Raw genomic sequence first — 12,500 nt, 5'->3', positions numbered from 1 at the left:
CCTGCCAGCCCCTGTCCTTCCCTCTGCCTTTCTCCCTGCCTCACAACTACCCATGGCCTTCCCTTCCCCTGTCTCTACCCCTGTGCCCATCCCTGCTTCGCTACTCACCCCCTGTCCTCCCTCTGCCTCCCAGCCTTGCCACTGCCTCTCTGCTCTCTCTCTCTCTCTCTTTCCCCCTGCCTCCCTACCACTACTCACATCCCCTTCCCTGCATCTCTATCATCCCCCACTGCCTTTTCCCTGTCTCCCTGCCGTCTCCCCTACCTCCCCTCTACTTCCTGCCCATCTCCTGTACCCCACTTCAAAATCATCCTGCTCTTCCCAAAATCCCTCTGCCTCCCTACCACACTTGTATCCTCCCCCTCCCCCCGGCTACCCACTGTCTGTTTTCCTCTTTTGTATATTTCGTTTTCCTCCTAATCAGTGTGGTGTGTGGTTAATGGAGTGGAAGGGAGTGTATGTATGTATGTATGTATGTATGATGTATCGTGTATCATCATGTTAGGCAATCATACTTGTATCTTTTTAGGTCGGAATATTTTCTTTTTTTCTCTGGTTTTTCTAGTCCGTTTGCTCACTTTCTACCCTGAGTGATTATAATGTTTTTTTTTTATACACGTATTTAACTTTTTTTTTCATATATATTTTCGTGCGTGTAAGGATCTCTCTCTCTCTCTCTCTCTCTCTCTCTCTCTCTCTCTCCGGTAAGCAGTCCCACGCCAGTCACGTTCTTCTCTGTGGTGTGGCGGCTCCCAAGGCATAAGGGCATCCAGTACACACTCTGCTCGCGTCCCCCCACACGTCCCTTGTCCCCCTCTTGGTGCACCAGCGGGACCGGGAACTTAGGTGTATGATCTCACTCTTTCTGTATACACTGGGTTCGTCTCTTTCCCTCTCTCTCTCTCTCTCTCTCTCTCTCTCTCTCTCTCTCTCTCTCTCTCTCTCTCTCTCTCTCTCTCTGTTGCCTCCAGGTGATTTAGGTATCTCATTTAATTTATTTTCATGGTTCTTCGGTCTTGCGAGGTATTTGTTTTATTATTTCTTTGCTGTAAGGGTTACGCCAGAGGGAGAGAAGGGTGGGGAGAGAGCTTTCTGTTCTGCTATCTTTTCTTCAGATTATATAACTCACTCTCTCTCTCTCTCTCTCTCTCTCTCTCTCTCTCTCTCTCTCTCTCTCTCTCTCTCTCTCTCTCTCTCTCTCTCTCTCCTTCCTTCCTTCCTTCCTTCCTTCCTTCCTTCCTTCCTTCCTTCCTTCCTTCCTTCCTTCCTTCCCTCCCGTACGTTTCACACCCATTTCTATCTGTTCCCTTCGCTTCTCCCTCCGTCCCTGCCTCAGTCCTTAAGTTCAAACACTTCTGCAACCACGTAATCGAGTCAGCGCCGCCCCTTCCCTTCCCTCCTCCCGCGGCCTTCCTTCATTCGGCACACGAACCCACGGCCGCCACTCCACGACTTTCCTTCCAGTGGGTGTCACAAACATTTCCGGATTATAATATACGATTTTTTTTCTTTTAATATTCAAGGCTGCCCACCGCTGCTTCCCCCATACCGCGTGAAACCTGATTAAGTTTTTTGGAATTTTTTTAATGAAATTTTGAAGGGAGGATTTGCATAATACCCCGTCAACATTTGGAATTTGTAATATATGTATGGGTCTCGGAATTTTTTGCTTAACTTTTTTTCCTTTACGTTGTGTTTGCTTTATGTGTGTGTGTATATGTGTGTGTGTGTGTGTGTGTGTGTGTGTGTGTGTGTGTGTGTGTGTGAGAGAGAGAGAGAGAGAGAGAGAGAGAGAGAGAGAGAGAGAGAGAGAGAGAGAGAGAGAGAGAGAGAGAGAGAGTCATGTTTTGTTTATAAGACAAATGGACTTTCACGTATTAACAGTGTATCTCTCTCTCTCTCTCTCTCTCTCTCTCTCTCTCTCTCTCTCTCTCTCTCTCTCTCTCTCTCTCTCTCTCTCTCTCTCTCTCTCTTCCCCCTACCTATCCCTTAATGTCTATGTATGAGGCTGTCGTTACGCATGATAATGTATGCATGCACTTGTGTTCTCTAGTGAACTGTACATGCACCACACCCAGCCATGCACGCAACACACATTGAGGCGAGAGTGAGAGTGAGGTGAGGTTGTGTTCGCCTTGTGGTCAGATCAGTTAGGCGTAAGAGCGATTATTGGGGGGGTCAGATTCACCGTGTTCAAAGCAAGCCTTCCTCCCTTTTACACTCACACAACAGCCCCATTAGCGCCTGCCATCCTCACCCTCGCCTTCCTTTTCCGTTATCACCATTCTTGCTGTTCCGTCCTTTTTTTTTTCACTCATTCTCTCTCTCTCTCTCTCTCTCTCTCTCTCTCTCTCTCTCTCTCTCTCTCTCTCTCTCTCTCTCTCTCTCTCTCTCTCTCTCTCTCTCTCTCTCTCTCTCTCTCTCTCTCTCTCTCTCTCTCTCTTACTTTTTACCATCCCCTCAAAGCCTATTTTTTTCTTCAATGTTTTTGTAATAATTCTTTTTTTTTTTTTTTGCGAAAGTTAGCGTTGCATTAATGGGCTTTGTTGTTGTTGTTGTTGCTTTTGTGGTTGCTTTGGTGGTGTTGGTGGTGGTGGTGGTGGTGGTGGTGGTGATGATGATGGTAACTCTTATTTTCATTCACTTTTTTGCTTCGTGGAAGGAAGTGGGGAGGCAGAGCAGAGGAAATAAGCGAAGGGAAGATACAAAGATACAGAGGAGCGGAGAAGGAGGAGGAGGAAATGGAGAAAGATAAAAGGAAATGAAAGGAAAATGGAGAGGAGAAAAATCTCCTTAGAAGTCACAGTGAGATGAGGAGACGTGAAAAAATGGAGAGGAAGAAGACGATAAGAAGCGTGAAGCAATAGGAAATGGAAATGTAGACGAGTTGAGGAAAAGGAGAAGGAGGAGGCGGAGGAATATAAAGGAACACAAATGAAGACCAAATAGCAACAGACCCTGAGGTCCTTACTAGGCTGTTTGGGTAAGTATTTTACTCTAACTACTAGCTGAAGAGACAAGTTAGCAGAATAGAAGGCTCCTCCCCACCCCCCGATCCCTCCAGCCAAAGCTGACCGGGGAAATGGAGAAGGACGAGGAGAAACAGGAGGAAGATGAGGAGGACGAGGAGGAGGAGGAAGAGGAGGAGAAGGACAAGGAGGAGGAGAAGGACGAGGAGGAGAAAGACGAGGAGGAGGAGGAGGAGGAGAAGGACGAGGAGGAGAAAGACGACGAGGAGGAGAAGGAGGAGAAGGAGAAGGACGAGGAGGAGGAGGAGGAGGAGGACGAGGACGAGGAGGAGAATGAAGACGAGGGTGAGGAGGAGGAAGAGAAGGAGGAAGAGAAAGAAGTGAAAAAGAAAAAAAAATAGTAACTAACATAAACACCAACAAAAAGAGAGTGACAAACTCTCTCTCTCTCTCTCTCTCTCTCTCTCTCTCTCTCTCTCTCTCTCTCTCTCTCTCTCTCTCTCTCTCTCTCTCTCTCTCTCTCTCTCGTCTCCGTCAGCGACACCTGCTCACCACTCCTAGTCGAGAAATCTTTGTCGCCCTCACCGGGAGTCACAAGAAGGTCTGGGGAGGAGGAGGAAAAGAAAATCTTGAAGCTCTTCGAAGTGGGTCAGAAATTTTCGTCCCGGGAGGAAGAAGGGAAGGAGTGACACGGAAAAGAGGGGCGATTGAAGAGAGAGAGGATTAAAGAGGAGAGAGGGGATTAAGGGGGAGGGAAGGTTGATAGGAGAGAGAGAGAGAGAGAGAGAGAGAGAGAGAGAGAGAGAGAGAGAGAGAGAGAGAGAGAGAGAGAGAGAGAGAGAGAGAATGTGTGTGTGTGTTCGTGTGTTCTGCTCCTGCTCTAGTTATTGTCATTGTTACAGAACACGGCCTTTGTTGATTTCACTTTTTCTTGTTATTAATTGTTTTCGTTCTCCTCCTTTTCTTTTTGTCTTTTTTTCTGTCTCTTCCTTCTCCTCTTCCCTCTTTTCGTCATCTTTATAATATTTCTTCGCATTTTTTTTATTGTTTTTATTGTTCTCTTTCTCCTTTTTCTTTTTCCTCTTCTTTCTCTTCCTCCTTCTCTTCCTTCTTTTCGTCATCGTTATAATCATTCTTCGCATTTCCTTCCTTGTTGTTGTGGTTCTCTTCCTCCTTTTCCTCTCTCCTCTTGTTATTGTCGTTCTTCTCGTCCTTTTCATTTTTCTCTTTCTTATTTTTCTTCTTCCTTCTTCTTTTCGTCATTATCATCATCCTCCTTCACCTTTTTTTTATCGTCATTGTCTTCCTCCATTCCCTTTTTCATCGTTATTCTTTTCCTCCTTTTCCTTCTCTTTTCCTCTTGATCTTCTTCCTCCTCCTCCTTTTCATCATGGTTATCATCTTTCTTCGCATATTTTTCCTTGTTGTTGTCGTTCTCTTCCTCCTTCTCCTTATCCTATTTCCTCTTGTTATTATCGTGCTTCTCATCCTTTTCTTTTTTCTTCCTCCTCCTCCTCCTCCTCCTCCTCCTCCTCCTCCTCCTTTTCATCATCGTTATTATCTTTCTTCGTATTTTTTCCTTGTTATTGTCATTCTCTTCCTCCTTTAACCTTTTCCTTTTTTCCTGTTTCTCTTCCTCCTCCTCCTCCTCCTCCTCCTCCTCCTCCTCCTCCTCCTCCTCCTCCTCCTCCTCCTCCTCCTTCTCCTCCTCCTCGTCCTCGTCACCGCCATCATCCTTCATTGCCTCTATCCAGTAACCACAAGTCATTTTTCTCCTCACTTTTTCCGCATCTTTCTTCTTTTCCTCGTTCTCTCCCCGCGTCCCTCATGTCAGATAATTTCATCCCCGTCCTCCACATTCCCTCCCCTCGCCCCTTCCATCCTCGCCGGCAACTTTTTTATCTTCTCAACGTAAATTTACTCCTTATCCTAGCTAGGTATTCTGCATATATATGTTTCCCCCATATGTGAAGCCAGTTTTCTAAAGTTAGTTTTATGTACATAAGAAATAGAGGACTGCTATTTGTGCGTTAACTTTATATTTATGGGAAAGTAGTGTGCTGAAATATGGAGGTGATAGATAGATAGATAGATAGATAGATAGATAGATAGAGAGATAGATAGAGAGAGAGAGAGAGAGAGAGAGAGAGAGAGAGAGAGAGAGAGAGAGAGAGAGAGAGAGAGAGAGAGAGAGAGAGAGGGGTAAACATGGAATTTGTATATATCGTGCATTGGAATGTAAGAATTCCAACTTTTCTGTCCTCAAAGAATAGTTTCCGACTTTCCTAACTTTCTTAAAATGAGATTCCTCCTTAGTTTTCAATGTGTGTGTGTGTATGTGTGTGTGTGTGTGTGTGTGTGTGTGTGTGTGTGTGTGTGTGTGTGTGTGTGTGTGTGTTCTGATACTAATTTTTGTTGAAATATTCATACGTAGATACTACATACACACTTTTTTTTTAATGTAGGAGGGACACCAGCAAAGGGCAACAAAATTAAAAGAGAAAAGCCCACCGAGGCGTCTGTCCCCAAAGAGTCAGAAACAATCGTCAAAAATTGGAGGATAAGATTCTTTTATCATCCTTTCTCTTCACCCTTCTCATCTCTCCTTGCTTCCTTTCCTCTCCTCTCCTCTCCTCTCCTCTCCTCTCCTCTCCTTTCCTTTCCTCTCCTCTCCTCTCCTCTCCTCTCCTCTCTCTTTCCTTTTTCCTCTCACTTCCTCATTACTGCCATGTTCTTTTTTCCTCAGTCCAGTCACCGACACTTGACAGCATAACCTTTACCTTCACTCACTCGCCCACTCGCACTCAATTATCTGCCATCCACTTGATCCACTCCATTAATTCACTGACTGGCCCCCTACCACTCGCAGTCGCCCCGCCACACTGACACTGCAGGTACTGTTCCCTCAGTCGCTTGTGTCAGTCAGTCAGTCACTTATTCAATCATTTATTCATATCCACTCAGGCATTCAGTCACATATTCACGACTTATTCACAAAAATAGACGTTCTCTTATCACCAGTTGACCCCCCGCGCGTGTCTTCATCTACATATTTCCTTACTTAGTACTTTACTTGCTCCGCTCCGTCCCCCTGCAGTCTATTTCACCTTCCCTCTCGCTGTCTCATACTTTAAGAATTTGTATTACGAACATACACACACACGATGATTTTCTGTCTTATAAATAATTTGTTTTCGTGATATTCAAGACTTTGCTGTCATTTCTCGTTTTGGGAAGGAAGTAATAAGCAAAATAACGTCAGATATATTTTTGCTTTTATAGTTATAGAGACGCGTAAACTTAATGAGCACAGGCAGGCACTCTCTCTCTCTCTCTCTCTCTCTCTCTCTCTCTCTCTCTCTCTCTCTCTCTCTCTCTCTCTCTCTCTCTCTCTCTCTCTCTCTCTCTCTCTCTCTCTCTCTCTCTCTCTCTCTCTCCTACAACCAATCATTAATCACGTCAAGTGTACTCCAGCGCCTCGACTCATTATATGAAAACGAAGACCCAGCAGATCACTACGGCTAGTCTCTTCTTCTCTTTCTACATTTCCTTCCGTGTTCTCGTCACATTGCCAGACAAGAGGAGCATTAGCATCAATCTTACAATCACAAAGTCTCGCCTCACGCTGCCATCGCCTCCACTATCGCACTTCCGGAGCGGGAGTGGACGGCAGACTCATCCTTCTCACGTGACACTCCCCCTCTCTTCCTCACTCACGTGGCGCCGTCATCTGTTAGGGAAATGATGGAGTGCATGCAGCTTCTGACATTGGCCTGAGGGAGGAAGGAAGGGAGGAAGGAAAATGCAGATACAACGGGGAAGGACAGGGAATGATAGAGGGAAGGAAGTGATAAATGAAAAAAGAGGAGAAAGTGAGGAGAAAGGAGATTCACTCGTATGTAAAAAGGACAAGGAAGAACAGAGGAAAGGGAGTGATAAATAAAAAAAAATGAAAAGTGAGAAAAGCGGAGATAGGAATGACAAAGGAGGAAAGGAGGAGTTGGGGGCTGATAAATGAGACATGAAAGTGAAGATATAAGAGGTTACAAGAAATTTCAAACACGACACATTTAGGTCCTTGCTGGCTTACAATATGAAAGTATGGCAAGATATAATGCACGGCTACGGTAACTCACGTAGTAGGTATAAATACTTGTTCACCAGCACATCGCCATAAAAGGTGATGTGGTGTGTGGATAGTGCAGGTGGCTGAGGTGATGTGTGCAGGTGAAGAAAGAAGCAAAGACGCGGCTGACCGATATTTGGGAGGTTCTCGTTTCCAGTACTTGTGTTGTAACCATACCTTACATCGAGTACTACATTACAGTACAAGAAAGATGGAAAGAAGAAAGGAAAAGGATAAAAATAAGATAAAGAAAACAAACAGGTCATTATACAAAGATAAAGGACAAGAGGACATGGACGAGGAATCCCTAGGAAATTAAAATCGAGGATCAAAACAACAAAACACGGACGCAGGACACAACAAGAGAAGGGGCATAAAATAGCTGGGCGAAACGTGGGCGAAGCCAGCCTGGGAGCAAAGAGAAGGAACACTGAGCTTTACCTTTCCATTTCACACACTGTCCCTGATTGATATCTCTCCCAATTACCGCGCAGGTGGTGGGTCAGTTGTTTAGAGGTACGTGTATATCATGAACTATAGCAGTGGGATAGTTCAATAACAGACAGAGAGGCAGAGGTTCCAGAGGTCCTAGACCAGAGAGGCTGAGGCAGAATATACAAACACATCTTGTTACTCGTAACTGAAACTTGAAAGTTTGTGTAATACAGTCTGGGTGATTTATTATTTCTTGAAGGTATAAAGGAGGAATAACTTCAGGATGTTAGCAATATCATAATATTTAGTTTGTAGGATGCTGTGTATTATATTTTCTTGTGTACTTGTGTATGATTTACTGACATGAACATGAACATGAAACATTGAATTACTATGACATAAAATAGGAGTTGCTATTGTGAATTAACTAATTGGAAAGCAATGTATGTGTCACTTGATGTGAATGATCAGAGAATATCATTGTACTTAATTTTAATTAATCAAATATTGAACATTATTAGTGTTTAATATACACCCTCGTGGCCACCACTTGAATAATGTGACTAAAGCAAACATATAATGTTGTCTGCACGACACGTGAAACTCAAAGACATCTGGAAGCCAGTAAACAGGAAGAGATGAATTCGAAGAGAGAGAGAGAGAGAGAGAGAGAGAGAGAGAGAGAGAGAGAGAGAGAGAGAGAGAGAGAGAGAGAGAGAGAGAGAGAGAGAGAGAGAGAGAGAGAGAGAGAGAGAGAGAGAGAGAGAGAGAGAGAGAGAGAGAGAGAGAGAGAGAGAGAGAATATTTGATGCAAGGATTCAAGCAAATATTTAATCTTTTTAGTTTCTTTTAAAAATATTAAAAAAATGTAGACAAAAACTTTAAATGAAGTGGAAGTGAATACACATGAATGTTTACGTTGCATTATTCAGGAATCAAAGTTTGCTAATTCGAGGTCAGCGTTTTTTTTTTTTTTTCTTTAGTATTATTTTTTTGATCCCCTGGAAAATCCGACGCAGCATCGTTCATGTTTTTTTTAACGCCATTATCGGAAGCGTAAAATATCTTGATAAGTTAATATTTGAAAACACGTGTATAAGTGTGGCGCATATCTTTTTTTCAGATTTATGTTTTTATTTAATGGCGTGGTGGTGTGTGTGTGTGTGTGTGTGTGTGTGTGTGTGTGTGTGTGTGTGTGTGTGTGTGTGTGTGTGTGTGTGTGTGTGTGTGTGTGTGTGTGTGTGTGTGTGTGTGTGTGTGTGTGTGTGTGTGTGTGTGTGTGTGTGTGTGAGAGAGAGAGAGAGAGAGAGAGAGAGAGAGAGAGAGAGAGAGAGAGAGAGAGAGAGAGAGAGAGAGAGAGAGAGAGAGAGAGAGAGAGAGAGAGAGAGAGAGAGAGAGAGAGAGAGAGAGAGAGAGAGAGAGAGAGAGAGAGAGAGAGAGAGAGAGAGAGAGAGAGAGAGAGAGAGAGAGAGAGAGAGAGAGAGAGAGAGAGAGAGAGAGAGAGAGAGAGAGAGAGAGAGTGTGTGTGTGTGTGTGTGTGTGTGTGTGTGTTGGGGGGAAGGAGAATAATAGGATACACACTAGTTGTTACATATGTTATGGTAACCAGTCAGTCCGTGAGAGGTAAGAGGAGCGGTCAGTGATCTGCTGCGCTTCCTGTAAATTGGAGAAGTATACGGGTGCCACCAACCACGTTTCAATAACATGTGTCTTGTTTCCCGCTGGTCGCGCCTGGCTGGGCTACCTCGGAGGCTGTGTTCATGATAGCGAGAAAAGTAAGGCGCTTTAACTGACTTTAACCCTCATTCAGGTATATTCCATGTATTGATATTGTGTTTTTTTTTCTTTTTTGCAGATAAGCTAGGATGAAGACACGTAGCAGTAACTGTACGTACAAATGGTGAGTAATGACTTTGTGTTTGTGTGTGTGTGTGTGTGTGTGTGTGTGTGTGTGTGTGTTTGTGTGTGTGTGTGTGTGTGTGTGTGTGTGTGTGTGTATCTTGTATGTTTCCAAGATTTTAGTTGTGGCTAACGTGTCTAGTGTAAGAACAATTTGTTGGACCATGCTTGTTATTGGAATCATGTTGTGAAGTGTGTGTCAATAAAATAAAAAAAAATTATATCTGTCTATATGTCTATCCATCTATCTATCAATCTGTCTATCCACTTATTTATCTACTTGTCGATCTATTTCTGTGTGTGTGTGTGTGTGTGTGTGTGTGTCCTCATTTTACGCCTCTGTTGATATCATGTTCCTGTCCCTCTCAAGATAATCTCTTTCCATACTTTCCTGGAGGCCTAATTAGATCATTACCAACCTCCTTCCTCTCCTTCCTGTAAACATCTTTCCAATTCTTCACTCCTTTCATCTATAATTCTCGTTCATTGTGCTCCTCCAACACATCCTTATTTTTGCCCTCTTCTGCTCCTCCATCTCCTGCTCCTCCATGACCTTTTTGTCCTCCTCCTCCTCCTCCTCCTCCTCCTCCTCCTCCTCCTCCTCCTCCCTCCTCCTCCTCCTCCTCCTCCTCCCCGCTATGTTATTCATCCCGTTGCTCCCATTAATTTTCTTTAGTTTACCCATCCCGCTGCCTCCTCGCCAAGCCTCGCTCTTGATAATGGTCGTACCTCTGCTGCCTCCAGATCTGTCATGAAAACATATTATAGTGAAGAAGACTATGAGGAAAACCTGTTAAAGTATATGTTTTTTTTTCTTTAAGTAGATCTTTTCCAAGGCCAGTTTTTCAATCTTGTGTTGTTACGAAAAAAAAATATTGTACGTTGATTTTTTTTTTAATAAAGCTTTTGATTACATTTTACACAAAGGGAAAATAAATACTAGAGTTATAAAAAAGTATGGGAGTATTGTACGAGTGAACTGGCTTTCATATTTTTGTTTGTATCCTCGTGTGTTATGCTGAATGGGCTAAAAGTCAAGGACACAAACAAGAATATAAAAACCAGTTTACTCATACCGTACTCCCGTCATCTTCTGTAGCGCCGGTATCTATTTTCCCTTCCTGTAAAATTTAATCAAACACTTTATTAAAAATTAACGCACGATATTTTTTCCGTAACAACACAAGATTAAAAACTGGCAGTTGAAAAAAAAAAAAACCTGAAAACATACTGCCATACTTCACTTGTCATCCATTAGTTAATCGTAGTATACGCAGTAAATAAGATAGTAATTGTGTTGAATGAGTGACTAGGCTAGTTATAATCACATGGTAGAAAATAATATCCTCAACTTGACAATACCTTCTGATGACATTTACAATATAATGAAATCAATGCAGGGTTAAAGAATTCTAATGTGCCAGAAGTTAAGTCATCCATTAATTAATAGTAATAGTGTAACTAAGGTAACAATTGTGTTGGATGGAAAACTAAAATATAAACGATTAGTAACGAAGAGGATGAGGAGGATAGGTGGAAATGGGTAGATAAGTTTAATACAAGAATTGCCTAACGGCTTCTTGCAGTTTCCCCTATTTTCTCAAGTTCCTATGTTCTTGAAAATATCATCCGTAACTCCAGTTCTGGAGGTGAAATCACTCACTAGTTTGTCATAATAGAGTAAAAAGAATTATAATTTTGCTGGATGAGTAACTACATTATTTATAAACAATTGATAACGAAAAGCATCATCCTTAACTAACGATACCTACAGTACATAAGATATATTAAAATTGATGGCCTGGTTAAGGCATTCTCAGGTTCCGGAGATGAAGTCATCGGCAATACGAGACTCGGTGTATCGCACGCTCGCACTTTCACCCCAGGTATTAGCCTGCCTCGGGTAGCTAAGCTGTCCTCATTAGTCTGGTCTTACAGCTTAATACTTTCTCTAATCACTAACTTACGGTTATGCTTATTTACCTTGGCCCCGTGACGAGGCTGTGTGCTATGCTCATAAGATCTCTGGCGATGCTCTGTCACTAAGTTATCCTTGTCAGATTGGCGATTGATTCTTTTTAGGCTTCTTTCCATTACTAGGTTACCTATGTCAGAATGGTTTCTCTGAATAAGATACTGATTTTTAGGCTTCTTTTTCATTATAAGCTTCTTTTCATCACTAGGTTCCCCTTCTTAGATGACTAGTCTGCTCACGTTTTAGCTTCTCTTATAGACTACCCTTCTTGAGTAGTCTCGGTGACTAGACTAGCCACTTCACTAGCTTCTTTTTATAAGGATGGTCTCTATCACAAGCTTACCAGGCTCTTCTTCTTGGAATAGCTTTCATGAATGTGAATAGCCTGCACATGTTTTAGCTTCCGTTACGAAATAGACTGTCCCTCCTTCTTTGAGTAGTCTCAGTGACTGGACTGGCCACTTCATTAGCTTGTGTTTCACTAGGCTGGTCTCTATTATAAGCTGTTAACTTTTTAAACTTACGTTCTGAAATAGCCTAACATTCTTGCAGTGACTAGGTTGGCTACTTCATTACCTTATGTTTTATGAGGCTGGTCTCTAAAGTTGCCAACTTTTTAAAAACTATTCTGTATTACTCTTATCCTTCTTAGAGTGGCTTCTGTTGCTAGGTTAAGAGTTTTGTTATAACCACAACCAATATAATTTTCAAAAAATAAATATGCAGTTTACATACTATATATTAAGATACCCTTCTTTGTGTGGTCTTTGTTACCAGGCTGCTCATTCTCCAATACCATACCCTATATTATCTTCGAAGAATAAGAGAAATGCAGTTTGCCTTTAACACATGGAGAGAACGTGAGAGAAGTGGAGGAAAATTTTTTAATCTGTATTCATCTTTCATCGACGAGAAAAATTATGTGTCGACGAGAGAGAGAGAGAGAGAGAGAGAGTCAGTCAGTCAGTCAGTCAGTCAGTTAGCCAGTCACTTTTCCTATGGCCTTGATGTTGTGATGGGCGTGAGTGAGGAGCGAGTGACAGAGGTGAGCGAGGCAGGGAGGGTAGATCGCTGATGAGGAAGTGGATCAGGAGAT

At 42.7% G+C, this 12,500-nt stretch overlaps 1 protein-coding gene across 3 annotated transcripts in view; it reads left to right on the top strand.

The window, feature by feature from the left end:
- The window catches only part of LOC135099808 (transient receptor potential cation channel trpm-like), a 108,369-nt gene that overhangs the window by 61,416 nt on the left and 34,453 nt on the right, over positions 1-12,500 (top strand). For all 3 annotated transcript variants that reach the window (XM_064002363.1, XM_064002361.1, XM_064002362.1), the window contains one exon: positions 9,386-9,430. In XM_064002363.1, the coding sequence (XP_063858433.1) occupies positions 9,428-9,430 (3 nt within the window). In that variant the 5' untranslated portion in view covers positions 9,386-9,427. The remainder of the gene's footprint in view (positions 1-9,385; positions 9,431-12,500) is intronic.

This window comes from Scylla paramamosain, chromosome 4, assembly GCF_035594125.1.
Source record: "Scylla paramamosain isolate STU-SP2022 chromosome 4, ASM3559412v1, whole genome shotgun sequence".
In the NCBI taxonomy this organism is placed as follows: Eukaryota; Metazoa; Arthropoda; class Malacostraca; order Decapoda; family Portunidae; genus Scylla; species Scylla paramamosain.
Note: the sequence above shows the minus strand (reverse complement) of the source record. Positions and strands in the feature narration are given on the sequence as shown.